This window comes from Cyrtonyx montezumae, unplaced genomic scaffold (genome assembly GCF_038088225.1).
Source record: "Cyrtonyx montezumae isolate F1298 unplaced genomic scaffold, pur_monq_1.0 scaffold_23, whole genome shotgun sequence".
Classification (NCBI taxonomy): domain Eukaryota; kingdom Metazoa; phylum Chordata; class Aves; order Galliformes; family Odontophoridae; genus Cyrtonyx; species Cyrtonyx montezumae.
In genome coordinates, this window is record NW_027071970.1 from 9,792,606 (window position 1) to 9,818,514 (window position 25,909).

Sequence of the window (25,909 nt, forward strand, 5' to 3'; positions counted from 1 at the left end):
TGGGGCCAGCAGCCTCGTGGGGGGAGAGCAGAGCTGCACAGAGTGCTTCCAGGGAGGACAGGGCAGGAGTGTGTCTGTAGGGAGAGACAATAAAGGGGAGTACCGTGTTATTAAAGTTAACTAGGGGAACGAAAACGCAGCGAGAGGAAAGTTCTTGCTTAATGACACTTTTATTATGCAATAAACTTTGATTCACTCATCTGTCAAAATGTGCTGAGATGGGTATAATTACGGGGTAGCGTGTTTTTCTGATGCTGCCTTGTTGCACAGGGGCTGTGAGTACAGATAAAAGCAGGAGGTTTCGGCTATCTGAGCTGCTCGGTATTGATCCCTGTTGCATTTGGGGCCTGGCCGAGCAGGGTGCTGCTCCATACAAGGCAAGGTGCTGGCATCTGGGGGGATCCCAAGCACGCAGGAGCTGGAGGAGGGCTGGGGAGGGCTGCTCCAAGCCCCAGCAGGGCTGTGCCACACAGCAGCAGCAGAGCTGAACTCGGTGAACCAGGAGGTTTCCGCGTGACCTTCGTTACTCTTTAAGCACACTACCTGTTCTCACCCTGGCTCTGGGTTTTCCCCCACTGCCAGCCTCTGACAGGTGGCTTTATGCTCCCAAAAGGGGTCACATGCCAGTGGCAGCTCCTCGCTCACCTGAGCTCCTCCTAGGCCATGCCAAGGCTGCGTGCTCCTGGCACAAAGGGCAGAGGCAGCACGGTGCTCCTTGCGCCCTTCCTCCATCTGCTGGGATGGAGGGGCAGTACCACGGGTGCTCATGCCGAGCAGGCAGGGCAGTGTGGGAGGTGATGGGATTTGCTTTCCATCATTATGAGCATGGAGCAGCTGAGGAAAGGACTTTAGGAAGGGCTGAGGCTCACGGTGATGTGGGGCCGGTGCTCTGGCTGTGCGTGCTCTCGTGTGAGCCTTTCACTGTTTAATTCAGGATGTGCGAAGCCAGTGTCAGGGAGTTAAATAACCCATGAAAACTCCTCAGTAGTTCATTTTGGGCGGATGCACACTATTTCCTTGGATACAGGAGGTGGTTTTTTCATATATGTTTTTTCATTTGAGGGCTGATTTCCAAACCAGCACGGAACATGAGATGAATTTTGGACCGGCCTGAACCGTTATTACTATTTTTTTTCCCCAGTGCCATTTTGCCCGTGAAACAAACAAACAAACAGACAAAAAAGTGGGACTTGTTGAGAATACATTCATCTCTTCCCACTCTGGCAGTGCCAAACCACATCAAGCGTGGCCCCCACGTAACGCTGCGCTGTGCCCCCCCCGGCGCTTCTGGGGGAGCGCTTCTGCCGCGTGTAGGAGAGAGCTGCGAGGATTTGCTCAGTGAGTGTCAGCGAATGGCACACAAAAGGCCTGTCAGGGGGAAACGCTGGGTAATTACTATAATTTACAGCCCACATTTTAATTTTGAGCATTATTTTTTCAACAATGAGGGGGAGCGGGAGTAATATCCGAACGAGGTGAAGAGAGAGAGTGTGGATAGCGCTGGGCTGCGGGACGGAGCCGGCCCTGCGGGACGGGGCAGGAGAGAGGGGAGGTAGGAGAGGGGCTGGGGGTGGATGCCCGCACGGCCAGCTGTGCCTGCTGGGGGCTGGGGGCTTCCCAAACGGCGGGGGGGGACCCGTGTGCCCTGCTGGGTGCTGGCTCCGCGGCATCACTCACCTCTTCGTGCCACGGCGTCCCACGCGTGGCAGCAGGGGTGGGCGATGCGTGGAGCTGCTGTCAGCGCTGCCGACCACGCGTTCGCAGCCCCGCGGGCTGCGTGGTGCCAGCTCTCCAGGGCTGGGTGATGGCACGTCTCAGCTGTGCCAAAAGCATTTCCATCTCCGCGCTGCGGGTGCTGCTCTGTACCGGAGCATCGCACCCGAGCCCAGCACCGCGGCTCCCAGCCTCACTGTACCGCGCTCCTCTGTCCGTCGGCCCCGCGCCCATCCCCAACCACTCCATGGGTACCGGGGCACCGCTCCGCGCCGGGCTCGCACCTCCCCAAAGAAACGCTCCTTTGATTCACTTCAGAGCAGAGGAAACTATGAGCCCAGCTTTGTTTTCCTGGATCCCTCCCCCTGCGCCGACATTCAGATGAGAGCGAGGGAGACAGAAAGTGAGAGAGGGAGGGAGGGAGCCGGTGCCAAGCGGCCGCACCCCTTGTCAGCTTGGGTCAGCGCCACGTTCGTTATTAATGCTCTGTCTAGAGGTCACATTCAGATGCAATGAGCCCTGGGTCAGCCAGAGGAACAGATTAGAGCTCGCTGCTCCGCACACGGCGCGGCACCGGCTCCGTCCGCGGGCTGCCAGGAGCGGGGCTGCGGCTGCTCCCTCCCCTCCGCCTTTCTGCTGCTTTTTTCTTTCTTTATTATTATTTCTTGGCAACGTCGGGCATCTCCTGAAAACTGCACGGCCCCCCCCCCCCCCCCCTCCGGAGCCCGGGGCTGCGGAGCGAGGAGCCGGGGAGCGCACACCGCTCGTGCTTCCAACGCCCGCGGAGCGTTTTGGGGTCGGGCCATGCGTCCCCCCCGGCTCCGGGCAGTGGGGTCGGCAGCCCCCTCCCTCCGCTGACCCGCTTTCCAGCCCCAGCAGCTGCTCCAGCCGCCCATGGCTCTGCGATCCTCTCGCCCCCAGGATTTAAGGACCCGGCTTTGCTTTCTTCTCTTTCTCCGCCCGCTGCGAGGGAACGAAAGCAAAATGAGCGGGGAGTGCGCGAGCGCAGCGCTCGCATCGCTTGGCCGCGGGCAGCTCAGCCTGGGGGGGCTTTGAGGAGCGCCCACCGCCCGCACGCTGCATGCTGCGGCTGTGCTCCCTGCCCGGCGCAGCCGCACGTAAGTATGGCAATGGGGTCAGCGCCGGGAGGGGGGGGGGGGGGGGGAATTGGGGCCCCCACTGTGCCATAACCCCATGGGTTGGAGCTTCGGTTGTGCCGTGGGGGTGTGCGGTGTGCCTGCGTGCGTCGCGTGTCCCCCGTCCGTCCCCGTGCGGAGGCAGCAGGTGTCGGGGTGCTGTGGAGGGGTTTTGTGCGTGGCACCGTGCGCTGGCAAAGGTCGCACTGCAGTGGGGACCGCGGGCTCCGTCCGCCCCGATGTGCTGGGCTGGGTCCCGCTGCTGATCCCGGCTGCTGGTAAACCTTTGCCCTGGGCACAGCAAACCACCCGGGCCCCCGGCGTTGCACTCAGTGCCGCGCTGAGCACAGGGGCACTGAGCCAAGGGGACGAGGAGCCAAGGGGCCGGTAGCTTGTTTGCTTTGGGGCAGCAGCCCGGCTTGTGGAAAAGGGGTGGGCTGCCCCGAGCGGTTGGTTACCGGACATCCCCTTTTTTTTTTTTCTTTCTTTTTTTTTTTTTCTCTTTTTATTTATTTATTTTTTCCTTTTCCCTTGTTTAGCTGCGCGGTGACGGAGGTTGCGAGTTTTGCAGGCTGGGAGCTGCAGAGTTAAAGCTCCAACTTGCTTCTTGGCTTGCCCCGGCCTTTTGTGGTGCTCAGCGCTGTGTGATGCCTGCGCGCTGCGTGCAATTCGATAAGCCCCGGTGCTGGGACGGGGCAGGATACTGCACAGCTGCGGCTTAACCCTTGCTGTGCCGGCTCGCAGGAGTGGCTGCTGAGCTGTCATTGGGGCACGGCTCCCAGGAGCATGCAGGGCCACCATGGGAGCTCTATCCTGGGACGTGCTGAGCTCTGCAGCACCAGGGCTGGCGGCAGCCTGGAGACAGAGGGCGGAGGCACGGGGGCAGTCCCTGCTCCCATGCTCTGTATGCTGTGGCTTCTGCACTGGAAAACCCCTTACAAAAGAGGAAAGTGCTCTTTGTAGGTTCATTCTCTGCCCGTTCGCAGCAGCACCGTGTTCAGTCTGCCTGTCCCGTATGCACAGTGACAGGCAGGAGCTGCGGGGCTGTGCCTGTGGCGCTGCAGCGAGCAGGACGGCTCTGTGCCTGGGAATCCATCCGTGTGCCCATGCCCCACTCTGCTCACTGCTCCAGCGTGCCATGTCTGCATGACCCTGTGCAGCCCCATGGCTGCAGGAGGGGGATGGCACCTGGTGGGGGAGGGGGGTGCACATGCGTGGATGCATCCTCCTCTGCCCTGCCCCGTCCCATGCTGGAAGTGTTCTGGGCATGGCAGTGCGGTCACGAGGGGAAGGGAACACCTCCTGCCCCCATGCTGTGGCCATGGGATGTTCTGTTCCCGAGGCACTCAGCTCAGGGCCTTTTTTCCCCATGGAAAGACAAACAGGCCGTCCTAAGTCATCCTGGGAAGCCCTGCAGACGGGTGCTGTGACCATATTGTTCCTGCGGAGCTTGGCGTGCGCTGTGGGTGTTTCCCATCCTGTGTGGATAATGCTGTCCTTGTGTGAGTCCATCTGGCCCTAAACCCTTCTCCTTCCCTTCTGCTTCCACAGGTCTCCTCGAGCATGGGCGGAACTGGTCGGCCATTGCCAGGATGGTGGGCTCCAAGACCGTGTCGCAGTGCAAGAACTTCTACTTCAACTACAAGAAGAGGCAGAACCTTGATGAGATCCTACAGCAGCACAAACTGAAAATGGTGAGCACCTCATCCCAGGAGCCTGTCCAGTCCTGCAGCCACGGGGGAGCCCTCGTGTTTGGGAGAATGTATTGGGGTGGGAGCACGGGGACCAGGAAGCATGAATGGTGCATATGGGGCCGCCCACCAGGCCCTGGGAGCTCTGCAGGAGGATAGCTGCCAAAGGGATGCAGGGGGTTGGGACAGTGCGTGAAGGAAGAGCTGAGGCCAAAGCTGCAGCAGTGGGACAGGTGTTGTGCAGAGAGGGCTGATCCTGGCAGTGGTCTCCGTGCCTTGGTTTCATGGTGAGAATGGGCTGACGCTGCTTTTTCTGCCATTCGGTCCAGGGTATGAATGAAGTGGGGCTCATTGAGTGTTCTGGAGATAGCACAGACCGCTGAGAGCAGCGGAGGATTATAATCATTTCATCTGTAGAGTATCCTGGGGTTCCTGGGTTCTGGCTAATAGAATTCACATGGCTTAACCCCCAAGGGGTGCTTTGAAAATGCAAAGGACAATGTTCAATGCAGGAATCTCTCCAAGCAAGCTATTACAGCAAGAGTAAAAAGAAAGACAGGAAAACATTCAATGACTCACCCAGGAATTTAATATCCTAGTCAGTCTATAGGAATGAGAGGGAGAGAAGGCATCGGCGATTCTTTTCTCATTAATTCTCTACGCACAGAGACACTCCTGTGTTCCTGTACTTCACCACATTGTTTTTAGAAACAGAGCGAACGATACAAGAGGCAAAAAAATATAAAGACTGCAATGAAATGGGCATGAAGCCCTCCGAATGTAAAACGTTATAGATATCTTTGTTCATTACGGGGGAGCATCTGAAATAAGATCGTGCCTCTTAGCTGGCAATGGGCTCGCTGTTTATTAATTTACTCCGCTTCCTAATGTTTCAGAAATCATATCACAGAAGGGCTTTTCTGCAGAGCCACATTTCTCGCTGCCTCCGTCCCTCCGAGGCAGCGCTGCGCTGCTCCTGTCTAATTGCTCACTCTCACTTGCAGTTGATATCAGCATCATCATTTTATTTTCTGAGCATTCGAGGCTATGGGATTCGGTTTTGTCAAAGAACAATGAGCGTTCAGCTGTTATTTATTGTACTCCATTGTTTTGTGGCAACAGCAGATGCCAGAAAGCTGAATAAAATGAAAGAACAACCGAGATTAAATTGCCATAGACCTTCCTTCCTGACTCCTAAATATATTCACGAGCAAAACGAGCCTCCTAATCCCCTCCTGTAGCCAGCACTCGGCCTTGGCCTCCGCAGTGTGGCCGTGGTGTGGTCGCATGGCTCTGTGTGAAATCCCCAGGTTGCCCCCTGCCCTCATGACAGCTATGGCTGATTGTGTGCAAGGAAGCCAATTGGCACTGCCTTTCTGCCTTTTGCTTAATGAGAGTAAACTCGATTAACAGCTCTCGTTAGCCTCCCAAATGTGGCTCGTTAATAGTGTAACCTCCTCATCTTGCAGGTGGGGCTGGGGGGCTGGCTCCGGCCTGGTTGGGACTGTGGAGCTGTGGGGATGGGCAGTGAGCTGAGGATGGGAAGTGGAGCCTGGAGGTGTCCCCGCACCCCAGAGCGCGCTGCCGCGTCCCGCAGCGCCTCGAGGCCTTGCTTTGTCTTCATGGTGTGTTTTGGCTCAGATGTGTCCTGGCATTGGTGTCTCGTCGCCTTGACCGTGCTCGCTCATGGCTGGGGAAGGCAGGGCGCGTGGATACGTGGTGTCCTCCCACTCTTCTCATCAGCAGTTGGAGATAAGGCGCTGTCTTCACCACCTCCTCCTCGCTGGGTGCTTGCTTTGGTCTAGGAGTTGGACTTGATGATCTTTATGGGTCCCTTCCAACTCTGGATGTTCTGTGATGCTTAGAGACTGCCTGGGCTTGTTGTGCGTGCAGCTGCGATGGGTGAGGGATCCCCAGGCTGCTGCCAGTGCTGCGTGGTGGCTGCCTGCAGGGTTTCTATGATTCCCTGCTCTTCAGGGGGTGCTGGGTGCAGACCCAGCAGGACGGCCTGGGGGCTTCTTGGACAGATCCAGCATGGTTTGTGCAGCATGCTGGGGCTGAGGGTGGGAGACTGAGGCTGTCCCCACCCCAGTGGGCAGTGAGGTGCTGGGATCACCAAACTGCATCTCACATAGCTGTGCTGCCCATGATTGTGGTATTTTTGAAGCTGCAGTTGAATGGGATAACTCCCATTTTACTACTGCAAGGTCTCACCCAGAGCCTGTTTAAGTGGCATCACATCCTGAAGGGCCAAGAAACGTGTGGTAGGCAGAGTGCAAAGGCTGGAATAATACAAAAAGAGCTGGGCAAATGGCCCTGGCATCTTCTTGCGGGCTCAGTGGTGGTAGCTCAGATTAACATGGTGATGGTGGGGACACCAGGCTGCAGGCACAGCTCACAGAGCCTCTGGGCCATTGGAGGCATAGAGGATCCCTGGGTGCAGCTGGGATCTGGATGCTGCTGCCCTAGGGCCGCTCGTGCTCAGCTCATTTCGCAGCGAGGAGCCTGCTCGTGGCTTACACTGAGTCACAGACCCGTGAGTAAGAGCAGAGAGAAGCCTTTGCCATAGTAACGTGGGGGCTTTGTCATCGCATTAGCATGATGGAGAACTGCTGCTTCAGACCAAAACCTGCCGGTACCAAAGTGCTGCTTGGCCAAGGTGTGAGTGCAGGGCATGGTGACCGAGCACAGGGTTGGGGGGACAGGCTGGGGCAGGAGCTTGCAGCACACAGCACTTTCTCAAGTGCCTTTTTTTCCTCTCTCCTGCCCAGTTTGATAAAAATAGCCTTTGAGTGAGCAGCGTTTCCAAGCAGAAAGCAGTTGTATTTGTTTGTTTCATTTGGAAGTTTTTTGAAGGATTGAAAAGTTGGGGGGAGGGCAGGGACCAGCTCTTCCCAGCACACAGATCCAGCAGCAGAGTTAACGTTTCCGCCGTGGCTTTATCTTCTCATCCATGTAAATAAACGTCCTACACACGTCACCCGTGTGGGGCTTGCAGGGAGAGCCGGAGATGATGGGCCTGTTCCTACTGGTAATATTTACTTAAGCAACAAGAGCAGGAAACAATAGCAAAAGCGAGACTTTTCCTTGGGGTGGGCGGCAGGCAGCAGCATGTGAGCCCTCGTGGCTGTGGCACGTGGCCCCGGGGCACACAGCAGTCAGACACTGCCGAGAGGAAGGTGGAATCCTACACCCATTGTCCGTTTCGTGCACAGGGTGCAGCATCCCCAGGGCTCCCCCAGTGTTGTGCTTCCCAGGAAGGTTGCAACTCCAAGCATAGCTGTGTGCCAGGTCCTTCTCTGCCCTTGGGAGAGACTGTGCCGTGGGGCTTCTGGATGGTGTGATCCCACAGACCCCTTTTTGTGGGGTCTGTGTGTGTTAGGGCTCAGGGCTGGGGTCATAGTGGTGGCAGTTGCTCTGTTGTCCTGCCGTGGCAGCTGCTGTCCTGCTCTGCTTTCCGTCTCATCTTCCTCTTCCTTTTCCCCAGGAGAAAGAAAGAAATGCAAAGAGGAAGAAGAAAAAAGGCACTGCCGCTCAGAACGAGGAAGCTGCCTTCCCTCCTGTGGCCGAGGACGAGGAGATGGAGGTGTCGGGGACGAGCGGCAACGAGGAGGAGATGGCCGAGGAGGCCGAAGGTGAGGTGCCCAGGGACTGCGGCGGGGGCCACAGTGTCCGCACTCTAAGGGCTGTCCCAACACTGCTGGGTTTCAGGCCTCAAGGGTTTCAGACTGTGCTGGGTCATTGCTCTCCTCTCTGTCTGGGCGATGGTTATTTTGGGAAGGTCATGCGAAGGAAGAGCAGCCAGCGTGGCCGTCCCCATCCCGGCAGGTGGGTGAGCTGTGGGGGCTGCTGCAGGTTGGGGCAGTGAGGCTGGAGGGCTCATCAGTCATTTCCTCCTTGTTCTCTTTTTAAGGGAGCGTTTTCCTTTCTCTCAGCCACACCAAAGAAAGGAAACAACTTGAAAGTGACAATTTTCAGCTATTTATCGCTTAGAAAGCGCGGCAGTGAGTTTGGAGAAAATGTGCATAATTTTCCAACAATAGCCCCATTTGACTTTTGTCAAAGTAATTTAATAACTTAACCAGCAGTGCTGGCACCCCGCTGCTTCCTGGCCTTAGCACCCAGGCTAATGGGACTTGAAATGGGAAATCTTTTCAAATCATTGTTGAAAGTGACTCATTACGAGGCAGATTCCAGGTAAATCTTTGTGCGAGGTGATACGTGACTCAGAGGCGCAGAGCAGAAGGTGGTTATTGCTCTTTGTAAGAGCAGTTGAGAGGAAACAATGTCGTTTTGAGATTAAAGACAGATCTGACATGCTCGGAGGCCTTCCCTTCCCGGTCCCAAGTTGCAATTCCTCCTGCTGGATGGAGGGGACTGGTGCTGGAGCAGCACACTGTGCTCACTTGGCTGAGCCCTTGGGTTTCTCTGCAGCCCCTGTGTGTGGAGCAGCATTGAGCAGGACGGACTGACACCACTCACTGCGAATCCCATTTCAGTTGTCCCTGAGTGGTTGCATTTCACTCATTCATTTCACTCTTTAAGAAATAAATGTAGGAGAAATGTAAGATTCCCAATATGCTCCTGGCATATTTTGCTGCTCAGCTGAAGACTTCGGGTGTGCTCAGATGTTACGGCTCTCAGGATGCATTGTGCCTCCCTGTCACTCATTTCCCTGCAAAATGTGCTGCTGTAGAGAGACAAAGGGGAGAGCTGTGGGAAGGCCCTGTGTCCATTTGGAGATGAGCCTAGGAGCTGTTCCTGAGGGGCTGTGGGCATTGTGTGATCTGGCCCTTTATAGAGTGAATATAGATTGTAGACCCAACCTCTCAGCAGTTCCTTCATCTGCCATGGTGTGTGGGCACTTGTATTTCCAGCCCATTTTGAGCTGTTAGATTTGTAGACGATCCTTTACATTTACACTGGCACAGACTCCCAAAGAGATTGTGGGTGCCCCATCCCTGGAAGTGTCCGAGCCAAGGTTGGGTGGGTCCTGAGCAGCTTAATCAGTGGGGTGCAGTCAGCACACGGCAGGGGTTGGGGCTGGATGATCTTTAAGGTCCCTTCCAACCCAACCGTTGTGTGATTTAATAATTAACCCATCCTGCAGCATTGGCAAAGCTTTGCTTTCTCTGACCCTGACCTCCTTTCTTTTGCCACCGGCGGCTTAAGCAGCAACAAACAGGCGCGGTGTTTTGGGCCGGCCCCAGCTGCCCCGGGGCTGGCAGAGCTGGGGACATGGGCACCATAAGTCACATGCCGTGCCAGCAGATGGGTGAGGGGAGGCCACCGGGAGCGGGGCCGAGCAGCGGATCCAGGCAGGGTGTTTCCAGCTGCACCCCTCGTCCTTGGTCTCTGGGTTGGGTGGGTTTTGAGGGGTGAGACCCTGGGCGCATCCCCGCTGCCGGGGATCCCAGCACTGCGCCGGGATCGTCTCCCGTTCGGAGCGCAGGCGTTCTCCTCCCTTGGGAGGGGGCGGAGGCAGCGGTATGGGAAGTGAGAATCTCAGCCCGATCCTTATTTTTATTTCTTCCCTTTTCTCAGCTGCAGTAAATAACAGCTCCGACACCGAGAGCATTCCCTCGCCGAGGCCCGAAGCCAAAGAAGGAGGCGAAAGCGCGGCCAAGGCACCACCCGGGCCGGGAGGTGACTCCGGCACGGAACCGGCGCTCAAGTTGGAAGAGGCTCCCACACCCCCCGACACCGCTGCTGCCCCCGCCGCCCCCACCCCCACCACCAACCCTGCCTCCAGCACCAGCCCTCCTCCGGAGACCCCAAAAGCGCCCGGCAGCGAGGAGAAGGCGCAGGAGGAGCTGGTGGTGGACGTGGTGAAAACGGAGGAGCCGGAGGAGAAGGCGAGCGAGGAGCCCGGCAAGAGCGAGGTGAAGGAGGAGGGCGAGGACGGCCAGGAGAAGGACAAAGGGAATGACAAGAAGGCGGAAAGTGGTGGCAGCAGCGTGGGGGCGATGGAGGCTGAGGAGACGCCCAAGGCCGAGAAGAAGGAGGGCCATAAAGGCAGCAAAGGCCAAGGGGTGAACCCCGACAGCGACTCGAGCGCGACCTGCAGCGCCGATGAGATGGACGAGCAGGATGCTGTGGACAAGAGCAGGTAGGAGCGGGGAGGGGTGGCTGAAGCGTCACTTCTGCAGGTGTGGGGATGTTCCCAACTGTGTCCTCGCATGGCAGCGGCCCTTTGGCAGTCGCTTACGCAGAGCCCACAGCAGTGTCCTGGGCAGTGGCTGCAGGCAGGTGCTGGGCACAGAACGCTGCGTCTGCCGCTCGCAGCCCATGCGGGTGACGCAACAGAGCGGGACGTGCCCTTGGGGACAGCTGAGTTATGCGGAGGCGTAGACCGGGCCGCCTGTGATCAGGGCTGGGAACAGATTTTCTGTCTGAGTCGATGCTGGCAGGGGAGCGGTCGTGTTCCCAGAGTCAAGGGGGGAGAGCTGCTGCCCTGCTGGAAATGCTGCTGGGGACTGTAGAAGTGAAATACCTGTCCTGGTTGTAAGGCAGCAGAGTGGTGAGGGCTGTGCAAGTAACTGCAGGAACAGCAATGGGGCCTGAGCCCCACAGCCCCCCAGCATCTGACCATCCTGTGTTGCTCCTGGGACAGGGAGGGGAAGCACCGTGCTCTTCAGAGGAGAAATGTCCTGTTCCCCTCCCGTCCCTTCCCAGCGCGGCCGCAGAGCCCTCCCCACCCAAGGGCCTCACAAATGGGACGGGGTTTCCTGGCTTTTTTAAAGAGTATACATAAATACATGCATCTTGTAGTGTTGCTTTCTCTGGTGGCTCCTACTTCCATCCACACAGATCTTGGGCCAAGAGGGACCTCCTGAGTCCACCCTGCATGGAGGGGCAGAAGCCCCTCTGTGCTCTTGTCCTGTTGCTGGGCTGGGACCAAAGCTGGTGTCCTGCATCCAGTGTTCTGTGTCTGGTGTCCTGTGTCCCTCGCAAAAGGGAAAGAGTGCCCCAGGGCTGGTCAGACTGTACGCTTCACTATGCATGTATTTACTATGCAGCGGAGTGTAGCAGTGGCACGAGATGATAGCGAGCTGCCGTGCATCTGTACCACCTGTAACCCAGGGAGGTGCTGACCCTGCTGCAGTGAGGGCGAGTTGCAGGAGCATCCATCTGTCGTGTGCCAGTGGGAGCAGCCCCTCGCTGGCAGCAGTGCAGGCAGGGATGGGGATGCTGTGGATGCAGCTGGCTATGGCCCTGCAGCAAGGCCAGGGCCTCTTGGCTGGGTGCTGCTCTCCAGCAGTGGAAGGAGGCCAGAACCACCCCTCCCCGCCCTCTCCTCCTTCCCAGACAGGAGAAGCCTCCCTATGAGAGGGAGCGAGGCCAGCAGCTGGGCTCCACGCCGCCTGTCCAGCATTAACCCAGCCCAGATGGGACAGCAGCACATTTGCCAGCTCCCAGCTGCGAAAGAACCATGTCTTCATGGGAACAACTTTTCCGTCCCAGTCTCCTTCCTGAGTCAGTGCCTATCTGCACATCACTTACCAGTTTCTAGGAACATTAAGCATAACAAGCATCCCTCTGCTGCCCAGCCCTCCTCGTACCGCCGTGCTGGGCAGGTGCAGGTGACAGCAGAGCTGCTGGGGTGCCATGCCTGCATGGTGCTGAGCTCCGGCTGCCGCGGTTACTGCAGCGCCGCGTGACTCACGAGCACGCAGGCAGAGGCGAGGAGCAGGATGGGGATGCCACGTGGGCCACCCCGTCTGGGACAGCGCTGGGCACGTGGGCAACACTCACCCACCCATCCCGTGGTGCTGGACTGGGTGCCCAACCTGTGCCGGGGACGGCATCCCCCAGCTGGGGGTGGAGGGTGGCTGAAGGATGTAGCGGTCTCTGAGCACCTTGGGTCCTCCTGCGGCTTGTGCTGGGATGGAGTCCCAGCCTGAGCTCGTCAGGGCTGGAGGAGGCAGCGTGCTGTCTGTGGTTACATGCAGCATGTGCTGTAGGAGGGCTGCCGCTAGCACTGCCAGTACCGCGGTTCAGTGGGAGGTCACGCCAGATGGGAACGCGTGTGCGAGGCCACGCACATCTCCCTGGTGCAGAGCTGAGTGTGGGGGGGCGAGGAGGTGCCGTGTCACCTTTGCACGGTGGTTGTGTGTGCAAGGAGTAGAGTTTGGGCCACCTGGGATGGGCCATGGAAGGGTGCGTTGGCTCATCTGGAGGTTCGGCCAGCCCTTCGTGGAAGCTGGAGAGGTTTGGAAGATGCGGTGCCCTGCTCACCCCGACATTTCCAGTGCCTCTCCTCTCAGAGCAGAGCATCCATCCGCTGCTGCTGTGCTGCAGGGAGAGCTCACTCCTCTCCTGCTGCTGATGGGAGGTTGGGCTCCAAGAGAGCAGTTGGCATCTTCAGTGTTGGGTGCCTAAACTCAGTCCTGCAGGAGCTTCCATCTCCAGGGATCCCGTCGCCCCTCCAGTCCAGGCACCGCACGCTGTGGGGCTGAGGCAGTCCCAGCACAGCCATGTATTTATTCCCTGCACATGGCCCAGCCACGCTTGTTTATTCATCCAAGGGTGAGCATGGAATGACCTTGAAATTTATAGGCTGAAAAGAGCAGTGAAATAACAGCTACAATAAACAAATCAAGCTGTAAAACTTAGAAACGATGAACTGGCTTCAACAAATGGGAGTCAGGAGGGAGAGAAAGTGGAGATGTCCTGGAGTGGCATGGCCCCAGGGGCTGAGCAAGGGCCTGGGAGCTGGGCACCTCTCAGCCCATGGGCTTTGCCTGTCTCCATCCCCTCGGGTGGGACCTTGGAGATGCCTGTGATGCTGGTTTGGGAGCAGTCCCGCAGTGGTCCAGCCGGCCCCAGTGATGGCAGGGATGTCCTCCAGACTGAGCAGAGGGATGCAGGGCATGGGGGAGCACCCAGCCATGGAGCTCATCTGCATCATTCCCCATGTAACCCATGTTCTGTGCTCAGGTTGCTGTCCCCCCGGCCCAGCCTGCTCAGTGCCGCCAGCGAGGCCAGGCTGAACTCCTCACCGCAGAAACCACTGGACCTGAAGCAGCTGAAGCAGCGTGCTGCTGCCATCCCTCCCATCGTAAGTGCTGGGGCCAGCAGTGCTGTGCGTGCTGTGGGCTGAGCTCCTGTGTTGGGTGGTGGGAGCCCTGTGCAGGCAAGGTGCCCCGTGCACAGTGCGTTCCCAGCTGCTGGAGGCTGCCAGCAGTGTTTGGGTGTCCCTCAAGATCTCGTATCAGAAAGTGGTGGGAGGTCTGGGCAGAACAAGCTGCTCTTTGCCATGTGACTGCTATCTCTTTTTGCTTTAAAAAGCAACCAAGCACCCTCCCAACCTCTGCTTCCCTTGGTCTCATGTGCTTGAAGAAACTGTGTAAAATGCATTTATACTCTTCTTCATCCAAAAGCTCTTTTCCATGTCCCCTTTCTGGCTGTCCAGCAGCCGTGTGCTGAAAACAATGATCGTTTCTCCAGAGTCCTCCAGGGTCAGCCCCAGAGCAGCAGTGCTTGCAGGGTGGGGAGAGGAAATCCCTGCTCTCACGTGCTGGGTTTGAGTCCTCAGGGAGGACCCATTCTGATGCTCCCTCAGTTACAGCACAGATGTGGGTGTTGTAGTATAACTTCTTGCAAAAGACATGGGCACTTAGCTGTGGATTAGAGGTTTTAAACAAGGGCAGCCTGAGGCTCCGAACAGAGCTGATGCTCTTCACCATGGGACTTTTCAGTTTCCTGTGCCTGGTGAGCTCTGGAGCATGTTTTGGGTCAGAGTGTGCCTCTCACTGTCCCCAGGGCTGCTGGGGATGCTGACAGCACACGGCAAGCACCAATTGTTACTCTCCTGTTGCAGATTTCTGAAGGTTTCTCAGAGGGAATACTGCAGAGCGGAAGCATGAAGCCCCCGGTGCCTCCCCACGCCCTGGCCCTCTACCAGCAGCAGATCACAAAGGCCCACGAGTCCTCCCGTGAGGACGTGCCCCCCAGCAAGCAGCAGGAGAAGGAGCAGCAGCAGCCGAGCAGCAGCCCCAGGGGGAAGAGCAGGAGCCCCACTGCTGGGGACAAGGAAGGTAGGGCAGCGTGCCGGCAGTGTGCGTTTATCTGCAAGGAAACGTGCTGTGTGTGGCAGCAGCTCTCCTTCTCTTAGCAATACGTTTGCTCAGCCCTTGAAAGCCCTTTAATAGCACCTTGAAGGAGCGGGGAGGCATGGCTGATTTCCCGTGTTCCTTAGACAGTACATCATGTCTTGCTGAGCCTACGGCAAACACCGCGCTGGTGTCGAGCGCTGAGGAGGTGAAGATTGCCTTTATTAGCCTCTCTGCCATTCAGTTGAGAGCAAAGGGGCCTGGAGGCATGCCAGGGCTTTGGGCACAATGGCTCTTTTCTACCTTGCTGGTTTTTTATAAAGAATGCTTTTAACGCTCAGCAGGGACCATTATTTCATTTAAAATCAATGCTAATACCGTGACTCGGAGTCCGAAGGTTCCTGTAAAGATTCCCAGTGCTTTCTCCCTGGAACAGCTCTGATACGATTTGGCTGCCTAATGAGCAATTCAGAGTTTCCCACCGTTGAGCATCTCAAGTGTTATTAGCTTGAGCACCTGGGGACCGAGGTTAAGGAGAGTCAGGAAGTCCTGATGAGCCCATCCTCTAAATGTGTTTTTAATCTCAGCGTCGGTCTGCTCCAGTTCAGCATCTGTGTCCCTGCCCCTCGTAGCCTGCGCTGCAGATGTGCCATGGGGATGTTGTTGCTGGTGGTGTGGTCAGGGAGCAGCACGCTGGGCTTTGTGGGTGCTGCCCCAGTGCTGGGATAGAAGTGCAGGGGGATGGTGCTGGAGGAGCCCTTGCCCCGGGCTGTGTTTTTTGCTGGAAAATCGGTGCCCAAGTTCAGCTCTGGCAGCTGGGATCTCAGCCCTCTGCTGTGTGTCCCGGCCCAAGAGCTCTTCCAGCAGCCACATCTCATTGGACAGAAGGATGTGCTTGCAGAAGGAGTTGGTTGCTGGATCTTTGCCGGATTTTCTTTCTTTCCTTATACAATAAATAGCACTGTGTGTGGATCAGCACTCCAGAACGTTTTGCATAGAAGCCAGGAAGGGGACTGCTCACCTTGAGAGGGAGTTTCCTATGAGTCACAGTGTGCCACCCATGGAGTGCCATCTCCAGCTGATCCCGTCCCGCTGTGCTGGTGCCTGCTGCCCTGGCAGAGCTCTTCCTTCAGCTGGATTTGATCATCTCTTTCTGCACTGCAATCCTGTGCAGATCTGGTCTTGCACATCTCAGCTTCCCGGTGGGCTGTGTGGAAGCACTGCTCTGTTCTGTGACTGAGCAAACACCTCATGGTCTCCAAACCCTTCCTTCCCATGAATCAGAGTTATTGAGTCTGGAAGAGAGCACTGAGATCCCCAGCCCTGCCATGCCCACTGACCATGTCCCTCAGTGCCACATCCCTGCTGTTCCTGACCACCTCCTAGGGCAGCCTGTGCCAATGCCAAACCACTCCGAAATTTTTTCTCATAGCCAGTGTGAACCTCTGGTCCAGTGTCAGTCCATTACCCCACATTCTTGCTTGTGGCTAGTACCACTGTAGGTCTGGGTGGTGTGTGAGCCCTTGAGACCCTTCTGTGTTCATTGGGGTGAATGCATCTCCACGTGAAAATGAGCTGAGAGTCACCTCGAGGGGAGAAGCCAGGAGCCCACACCCCCATTTCAGTATTGGAGTGTATTTAGGTGGTGGCTCAGTGCTGTCCCTGCCTCTGGGATCCAGGGCTGGCAGAGTGAAAGCTAAATAGTGCCAGGAGACCTGTGCACCAGGGGAGCCCCTTCCTTCCCCTGCGTCCGGATGGAGCTCTGTGTCCGCACTCCATCTGTTGTGCTCCGCATCCCAGTGGGGTTGGACTCCGCGATCCTTTATGGGTCCCTTCCAACTCAGGGTATCCTGTGATTTTACGGTGGTGCTGCACAGGAGGGTCCAGCCCCTCACACCTCCCCCGGGGCAGCAGCAGCCCCTCCCGCTGCCCCCGACCCGCTGAGGCCCCACTCTGTAAGAGCTTGAACTCTCGCAGCCGCTCCGGGGACCAGCGTCCTTCGCACCGTTCTGGCTCCGCTTCAAAGCAAAGTCTTGCACACATCCTGGCTGAGGCGTTGGCTGGGGCCGTATCACCTTGGAGGGCAGCCAGGCCCCCTTGTGCCCCCCCGACCCCGGGCAGGACGCGCCACGCGGCCCCGTGGGCTCTGGGCAGACGGATCTCTCCCCCCGCTGCCTTGGGGCGTATCTTCGGTTATCGCGCGGCGGTTTGTTCTGCGTTGATTTAGTTGGGTTTCAGTTGGCCTTTGTAGGAGATGGAGAGCCAAGAGCATTCATTTGGATGACGGATCGTATAAACTCCGACTCCTTCGCTTCGATTCCAGGGGCTTGATAAACGGTAATAGGAACTCTCTCTTCCCCGTGTAAGTGCTATTTTATCAAAGCTGGCTGAGTTATAGCTGCCCTCTAATGCGGGGGCAATTAGGAACGAGCCACATTTCATAGCCCAGAGGTGCAGAGGGAAGGGAGCAGCACTGTGGGGCCGGGGAGGACGTAGCTCAGCTGGGGCATGTGAGGCTGTGGCTGGGAGAGCACCTCCAGCCCCAATTGTCCCAGTGCCTTCCAGCCCCCAGATCATCCCCTGGGAACTGGGAGAAAACCAGGGAATGCTCTGGGACCCAGCATGGGATCTTAAGGAGGGAAGATGCTCAGACACCTCTGTGTACCGAGAATGGATTTCTTGCCTCACCGAAGAGGACAAGAATAATCTCCCAGCTTCTGAGTACACTGAGCATTAATAATGATAATGCAGTAAAGCCTCATTAAATTGGGCCTCTGATAATCTGCTTGCCCTATTATTAGGCTTAGCAGGATTCGGGCATCTATTTTTATCAGAAATTGATGGTTAAGGGCTGGGTGTGCTTGTGACTGCCATTGTTTACTGCCCAGTTTCTAATTTCTGGTCAATGCAGACGTTACACCAGTGGGTCTGGCAAAGAAGGGCAGTGCAGAATTAAGCGTTTATTGATTAAAAGCAAATCCTAGCAAACCTGCCTGGGATCTGAGCCAAAAAGGCTGCCTCATCTGTCTGCTTAGCACAGCATCCTCCATGAGGATGCACCTGCGAAGGAGCTAGCACGGATAAGGCTCTTTTCTTGGACCCCACAGGGTGCTCAGGTCAGGAGGGAACAGCTCCTCCATCACCAGGTGCCTCTTGGCCTTGGATCAACCTTCTTACAGTGAACCCAGCCTGGCATCCAGTACACCTGAGCCAGACAACTTGAGGATGCTGCCCTGCCTCCAGCCCAGCTGCCTGGCAGCAAGGAGGCATCCAGCTGCCCCACAGAGCCCATCCTGATCTTCATTTGCCTTTGACACTCCAGTAAAGCACACTTGTCCCAGGTGCTGTGAGAACATCTGCGCATCATTCCCTCTCCATGCAACAAGCTGACACTTTTCTTCTCAGCCACTCCAGCAGGCTGCAAATGGATTGTCACTGGCGAGCCTGGCCCTGGTAGTGCCAGTTAGGAGTGTGAGCCTGGGGAAGGCTGTTTCACCTCCACATGGATGGCTGTCCATCCATCTGTGGGTTGCCACTGAGCAGTGTTTATTTTCTGTTTTCTTTGCAGAGAAGTCCGTGCATTTCCCATCCATCGCAGAGGCTCAGAAGTTGGGCACGGAGCTGCCACCCACCTCGTGCTGGCCCCCTGTCCTGTCCTACTCCCGGGATGTGATAAAAACCTCACCTCAGGCGGAGCCCCACCTGTTCCAGTACAACCCACCAGGCATGTGAGATGACATGCTGCCCTGACCCAGCGTTGGCGCAGAGCTGTGGTTGCAGCTGATACTGTGCACCGCTCCCCGATGTCTGTGCAGCGCTTTTCTTTTTTGGGCAGGAGGGCTCTGCAGAAAGCTGCCACCTCTTGCTGTGCTGCAGCACAGAGCAGCCTCCCTGCTGCTGCTGGGGCCAGCCAAGGATGGCAGGCAGGGCTCCTGAGCCCACGGTGGGTTAGGAACGTGGTTTGTCCCAGGATACTGTGAGCTCCCTCAGTGCCATCGTGGGGGGGGGTTCAGCCCTCGCTCTGCTGTGCCTCTCTGGCTGGAGGGCACACAGCTTGGATGCAGAACCAAAGGAGAAGAGGCAATAATTCGAGCGATAACAGCAGTTTTCAAAGCGATCGTGCTGCATGGATCCTGGAGCAGGGTCACCCCGTTCACACCCTGCTCCCTCGCTTGCCCATCGTTTTCCCTTGGTCATGCTAACACTCATGTTCCCCACACAGGACACCCCATCCCGCTCAGCCTGCACGAGAGCTCCCGCTCGGGGCTGCAGAGGCTGGCGGGCATCTCCAACCCTCCTCCCCTCATCTCCTCCACCAAACACCCCTCTGTGCTGGAGAGACCTGTCAGCTCCATCTCCCAGGTACGGGGTTGGCTGTGGGCAGTGGGGACACGTTGCCAGGCCGACCCCTGACCTCCCCTCTCTCACTGCAGGGAATGCCCATCCAGCTCCACACACCCTACAGCTCCGAGCATGCAAAAGTTCCCGTTGGCTCTATCACCATGGGCCTGCCTCTGACAATGGATCCCAAGAAACTGGGTAAGGAATGAGGGAGTGAGGGATGCTGTCTTGCAGGAGGTGGCAGTGAAGTGCAGAAGGGACAGACTTGATCTGAGGATGGAAGGAGTAATCTTTTGGGAGAGCATTGGCACGGGCTGCCCAGGGAAGTGATGGAGTCACTGCCCCGGGAGGTGTTCAGGAACTGTGGAGATGTGACACTGAGGGATGGTGGGGTGGGTTGGTGGTTGGACTGGATGACCTTAATTGTCTTCCAACCTTAAAGATTCTGTGATTCCGTATGTGCAGTGTAGGGAAGCACAACTTGGTCAGGAACACTTCCAAGGCTGTAAAAACCAGCTGGCTCACACTGGGATTGAAGGAAGGAAATGTCTTGCCACTCCTCAGGCTGGTGGGATAAAGAGTGAATGGCCTAAAGTGAACAAAGAAAGTGCTTAGTTTGCATCTTTGGAAGCATTTCTTAGCAGCAGGAGGAGATGGGCAAGGGGCCACGTCTGGAGGGATATGCGCATGCCAGCCCGACACTGCAACCCCTGCAAGGGACTTCGGTGGCCATGAGCACAGGAGGTGCCAGCAGGAGGCTGGGGAAGATGAAAACCACAATGTCCTGTGCTTCGTGTTTTCCAGTGCCTTTTCCTGGAGTAAAGCAGGAACAACTCTCTCCCAGAAGCCAGGCCAGCCAGCCTGAAAGCCTGGTGATGCAGCCAGCCCCAGAGGGCTCCGTCCTGCGAGGTGAGCATGCAGCTGTGCCCTGACATGGGAGGGAGGGGAATGCTCCACTGCCACACTGCTCATGGCTGCCATGGGGCTTCTGGGGGGATTTTGCATTTCCCTTTTTTCTTTCCCCATAGCTGTGCAGGGGAAAATAAATACAAAGGTGGTATTTTTATATGATTTAAGTAATTCTGGTTTGTGAGCTCTCACAGGTTATTGCAGCCATATGCAGAGTGCACTGTGCCTTGGCTCCAGCCCAGCATAAATAACACACAAATGAACTCAAACCACCCTGAACTACATCTCTCTGGAGATCTCTGATCACATCAGGAGGAGCTGAGACATGCTGTGCTTTCTCCCAGGCCCATCAATCTGCCCAGCCCCGCTGCGAATGCAGCAGGGAGATGGGAGCTTCGAAATAACGGATCCTTGCATCTCCCAGCCCCATGGGGGGACAGGGTGGGGAGGGCTCTGCAAGGTGACATCTCCTGGAGGGCTTCCCACAAGCACCCTTGGCCCCACACTTGTTTTGCTGACCACAGATTCAGCCTTCAGTTCACCACCTTTGTGTCCTGCAGGTACGTCCCTCGGCTCTGCCTCAGGAGGGAGCATCACCAAGGGGACGCCCACATCCAGACCCCCTCCAGAGTCGCCCATCACGTATCGAGGCTCCATCACACATGTAGGTCCCTTGTCTCTGCTGGGCTTTGCTTACCTGGGTGCTGCTCATAGAGCACATGGCACAGGACCGGGCAGTGCAGGAGAGCATCACGGATCTCCCGCACACGGCCTCAGCCTGGTGTGGGCACCAGCCCTGTGCTGTGAGAATGGCAGAGCTCAGCGAGCAGCAATGCACATCTGAGCTCCCCTGTTGCATTTAGTAGTTGTCAGGAGCACAGGCAGAAGCAGCTTTAAATGGCTCTGGGAAAGTAATCCTGCCATGCCAAGAAGTGGTGAGGAGGAGGAGATGGGTGGAAGGCTCTGCCCAGGCGGAGGGAGGGGGGAGGCTGTGGGGTGCATGTCAGGTAACGAGTCCTGCTGCCAGCACTGTGCTGTGCTGTGGGTCCTGCCCAAGGGCTCTCTTGAGCAGAATGATGCTTTGGCCTTAATCTCCACCATCCATCTTTAGAAGAGCAGCTGGCAAGCGGGCGATAGTTTTTGCAGCGTGAGTTATTGCTCATCTGGTTACGGAGCGGAGAGCATAAAAAAAAAGTCATCTGTTTCCCTTGGGGATTTTATCTGGCCATCATTCAGCTATTTAAAGCCACTTGTGCTCAGATTTTTGCCTGCTTCTTTCAAGCAGGGTGACCGTGTCCCTTTTGGCCCTGGGGACCTCCACCTAAATCCTAGATCAGAGCAAAAGCTTCTGCCTGGTGCCCTGCATCCAGCAGCTGCCAGGACTGCAAGTGACACAGCAGAGCTGTACATGCCCCCGTGTGCCCCTGCTGCAGCAGTGGGTGGGCATGGAGGGCCTGGAGCACTAGTTCAGACAATGAGCAGAGTTTAAGATGCTGTGTTACATCCAGCTATTTAATCCATCTGCATTCCTTTGTTTGGCTTGGGAATGAAAGTACCAAGTTCAGAGTGAGAGGGCATCGCCCATCCCCGGTGTGCAGACAGAGCCCTGGCCCCGCAGCAGCCCCCAGTGCTGTCGCTGATATTAGATCTCACATTACTCATCCAGTTTGCAGGAGGCAGGTCTTGAATAGACAGTCTCAGCTCCGAAGCCATCTGTCATCACTTGCTCTCAAATCCCACTGAGCACGTCCACGGAAGGAAGACGATGTCACCTGGGGCTGGGAATGCCAGCACCGGGTGGACCCTGCACACAGCAGTCAGAGCACTGAGCCTGGCAACTGCAGTGGGGTTTTGTGGGACTGGTGGTGCTCAGATGGCTTTGTGCAGAGCACAAACCACGCTGTGGTGGGGGAGCAGTCTGCAGAATCTCAGAACGCTAAGAAAGGCGGTGTTTCTAACTCACCTTCTCTGAGGCCAGTTAGGCTCAGAATGGGCAGGTGTCAGTCATCACGGGTGTTCCCTGCTGTGGGGCAGGGGGACTGCTGCTCCCACGGTGCCTGTTCCCACACTGAGCACGCTGTGATGGCAGAAGGGTGTTCGTCGGCTGTGACATCTCCAAGGACACCCAGCTTTAGATTCTGTGAAGGGGAGCCCCCTGGAGCACAGTGCCTGCCATCCCCGTGCTGCCCTCACCCCTGCCTCTTCCCAGCAGCCTTCTCCAGCTCACGTACCTCCTTACCGCTCCTCGTTATTGTCCTCATCAATAATTAAGCCGCAGGTTTCTCGCTGATGGCTGTCAGGAAGCGGAGGCCGGGCGCGCTCTCCTCCGCTCAGCTTCCCCGGTGGAACAGCGTGTTCCTGTGTGCGAGCGCGCTTGCTTGCTTAATTGCTTGTGACACTGTTAAATATGGATCTTGGTGGCTTTCCAAGGGCACCCCGGCAGAAGTGCTGTACAAAGGAACCATTACCAGGATAATCGGAGAAGACAGCCCCAGCAGAGCAGAGAAAGTGAGAGAGGATGCCATGCCAAAAGGACATGTCATTTACGAGGGGAAGAAAGGCCACGTGCTGTCCTATGACGGTAAGCCACAACCCTCTGAGTGCCTGGGGCAAGTGCAGGAGGGCTGTGCAGCGGTGCTGGGGGTCAGGGGCTGTGAGGGGAAAGGCCACAGAGTGTGGTGGGATGACCTGACCTCGTGGGTTCTCTTCCAGAGTGGTTTCTCTCACACTCCACCACACCTCCCTGCAGCTGGGTTTGCCTCTGTCTCGTGCTATCCTCTCGCTTTGGTCATGGTGTTACTGGCCCCATCCTGCTGTGCTGTGCTATTAGAGGGTTCCCAAGGTCTTAGGCCAGGGTGGAGCCCAAAGAACCTACAAGATGGAGGCAAGGCAGTTGGACATAAACATATTGGGACATCAGACTTCCTGCTTTGAATGTCTTGGGCACAGCAGCACCGTGGCTGTTTCCCCATGGCAAATTAGAGCTGGTGGCTTGCTGTCCATCAAGAGCTTGGTCCTGTGTCCTTCCCACATGGCCTGTGTGACAGCCAAGGAACAGAGCAGCTCAGCATGCTCAGCAGCACAGATGGATGCAGCCTCACTCCCAGCACTGTCTGCGTGCTGGGCTGGGGCTCCTGTGCCTCCGGCTGCTGGCACCCAGTCTGTGTGTTGGGAAGGGCAGCACTGGCACAGTGTGGCATGGGTTGAACTGCATTAAGGATTGGCAGTGAGTCAGCCCCAGCTCCCCTGGCTCCCAGGCAGGATGGAGGTGCCACTTAGTGGGCCGACCCCTGGCTGCCCAGAGAGCAGTGAGATGCAGAACTGCCAAAGCAGACATTGGCCAGTGGCTGCTCTGAGGACGGTGCTGCTCTCAGGAGGGCTCAGCACAGCCCACGGATGCTGCACTCAGACCCCCTGCACAGGAACACTGCCGTGGGAAGCGCTGGAGCTGTGTTAGCAGCATCAGCACACAGCCAGCAGCTGCTCTGTGCCTCTGTGCCCGCTCAGCAGGCAGCAGTGCTGCCCATAAGGGCTCGTCTGCAGGCTGCAGTGGCTTCCATGGGAAAGAAGCAGATGTTCATCTCCAGCGAAGCCAGGAATACCTGCTGTGCTCGCCTTGGGCTGGGATAAAAGCAGCCAGAACTGGGCGCTGGCTTTGCTGTGGCATGGCCATCCACAGGGCTGCATCACTTCTCTTCTGAGTCAGATTTACAGAGATGAGTAAGGTCTGGATCCTGCTCTCAGTCACCTGGGTGCTGTGCTCACACACCTGCAGCTCTAGCCCGGGCAGGAGCTGCTTCCTCCCCACTGGGTCAGCCCTGGCCGTGGGGGCAGCTGAGGGGCTGTGGCTGTGCCACCTCGGTGCAGGGCTGTGCCATGTGGAAGCTGCTTCATCCCACGCCTGCCCGTGTTTGCTGTCAACTCTGTCCCAGATAAGAGGTGTCACCGCAGAGGCCGATGTCTGTGTGCCCTTTGGGACAGTTGGCAGTGCTGGTGCCAGGCAGGGCAGGAAGCGCTTCGGGACTGGTTGTGCAAGCAGCTGTTTCCATCTCCTTCACTGGGGCTTGGAGTGCCCGGCTGCAGCCATCACCTCTCCTCCTGCCCTGTGGGGTATGGAGGAATTAATGCCATCCCTCCCTGCAGCCTTCTGCGTGCTCAGTAACGTGGATAGCACCCTGAGCCATCCCTGCAGCCCTGTCCAGCTGCCTGGCTCCTTCCTGCAGCCAAAGAGTTAAAAAAACGAACAAACAAACAAACGACAACAACAAAAAGAAGTGAGAAACACAAAATTGTGGTTGATGATGAATTTTGGCAAGCCGAAAAAAAATTGCAAATTCTTTAGTGTCATGAGGGTGCTTAAAATAAAAGAGCCGTAATGAGGCGAGATCCTGCAGCATGTGCGGGCTGAATTGTGCTAGATTGGTTATTCTCATTCTGCATATGATTGCGGATGGCTGCTGCGAGGCAGGGACGTGGCTTTGGAGTGGTTTTCTTTCTCTTCAGTCTCTCTCCTTCCCGGGTACAAAGGGGACCACGTCCCCTCTGCAGGGCACAGATGTGCTGTGCTGGGGGGTGGCTGCGCACGGTGCCGGCTGCTTTCTGAGCAGCTCCCCCGGGTCTTTGCCCTTGACTGGAGCTGGAGTGAAGGCTCAGGGGTGAACCACCTCTTGTTCCCCTGCACACAGCTGCAGACCGTCTGCCTGGCAGCTCTGCTTTGCAGAAGAGCTGGCTGCAGGTTCGGATGAGCACGCAGTTGGTGCTCTGCAGTCACTGCAGTTCTGCCCCATCGCTCCGGCGCTGACGCGTGGGATTTTTGCTGTCTGTCCCAGTCCCCGTGTGCACTCATTGCTGTTTCAAAGGAACTCTCTGCTTTGCCTCTCCCCTCTCTTGTTTTTCTCACCCAGGGAGTGTCTCGGCAAATGTTAAGACTGGAGAGGATCCCAAACAGTAGGTGACTAATAAAAACGAAAACAAACAGCAAAACTCCACGGAAGCACGGGGCTGAGCTCAGTGAAAGCACAGCTGCTGACACGGGGGCTGGCCCCAAGCTGTCCCCTGCCTGCATCAAGGAGGGAGTGGGACGCCGTGGGGTGGATGCTCTGCCCACACAGGAGGCGCAGATCTGGGATCTGAGTGGGCAGGGAGGGGAGAGGCCAGCAGCTGGATTTCTTGGAAGCCATCCTCGCGCAGCGTTTCTTGCACTGCCAAGCAGTGGCTGTTGTTTGGATGGGGTCTGACATTGCTTCTTGGTGTTCCCATCCCAGGTGGCGTTGCTGCTTCTCAGTGTCCCAAAGAGGACAGCAGGAGCTCAGGGGCTTCGCATGAGCCCACGGGAACCAAGCGGACCTACGATATGATGGAGGGGAGGATCAGCCGTGGCTTGTCATCCCGGGATCCGCTGTCTGCCAGCATTGAAGGTAGGTCTGGTGGAAGCCTCTCACCTGTGCTGTGTCAGCACAGACCCCATCTTGTCTCTTGCCTATGTAACACACCTTCCTGTGCCTGGCCATGGTTTGCTGGGACCCCTTGCACATCCCAGCAGGACAGCGTGGCAGAGCAGGGGGCACACACCAGCCTGTGTGCCTTTGGCTTCTGTCCCGGTGTACCAGTGTGGGGACTACAAAAAAGGAAGCACGTGTGAAAAAGAGAAATCAAGTCATTTAGAAACTGTTGATCTTTTTCCTCCCCAGCTCAACACTGCATTATACACTGGTTTTATATGAACTTCTGTGCCTGTGATCTATTCTAGGTCTCATGGGTCGAGCCATCCCTCCTGACCGACACAGTCCCCATAACCTGAAGGAGCAGCACCACATCCGGGGCTCCATCACACAAGGTGAGGCTGCAGCAGGGCAGGGCCATGTCCAGCAGTTTTGTGGGGAAGTCTCACCCACACGGCCCCTTGTTCTGCAGGAGAAACCCACAATTTACACATTAAGGTCCAGCTGCAGGTCTGGGAGATTTTCAGTTTCTACCAGCCTAAACTTTCAGCAAAGTCAGGAGTAACATTCCTGTTGTCTGGCACAAAGGCAGCCTGAAAGTGATCCTAAATGAGCCCAGGAAG

General features: G+C 56.9%; 1 protein-coding gene across 1 annotated transcript in view; it reads left to right on the forward strand.

Moving 5' to 3' along the window:
• NCOR2 (nuclear receptor corepressor 2) overlaps positions 1–25,909 on the forward strand; it is a 159,809-nt gene that overhangs the window by 117,371 nt on the left and 16,529 nt on the right. The window contains exons 18-30 of the mRNA XM_065739140.1: positions 4,401–4,543; positions 8,028–8,175; positions 10,085–10,649; positions 13,481–13,601; positions 14,364–14,580; positions 18,164–18,319; positions 18,818–18,957; positions 19,029–19,134; positions 19,741–19,845; positions 20,406–20,509; positions 22,276–22,426; positions 25,110–25,262; positions 25,595–25,681. Coding sequence (XP_065595212.1) covers positions 4,401–4,543; positions 8,028–8,175; positions 10,085–10,649; positions 13,481–13,601; positions 14,364–14,580; positions 18,164–18,319; positions 18,818–18,957; positions 19,029–19,134; positions 19,741–19,845; positions 20,406–20,509; positions 22,276–22,426; positions 25,110–25,262; positions 25,595–25,681 — 2,196 coding nt within the window. The remainder of the gene's footprint in view (positions 1–4,400; positions 4,544–8,027; positions 8,176–10,084; positions 10,650–13,480; positions 13,602–14,363; positions 14,581–18,163; positions 18,320–18,817; positions 18,958–19,028; positions 19,135–19,740; positions 19,846–20,405; positions 20,510–22,275; positions 22,427–25,109; positions 25,263–25,594; positions 25,682–25,909) is intronic.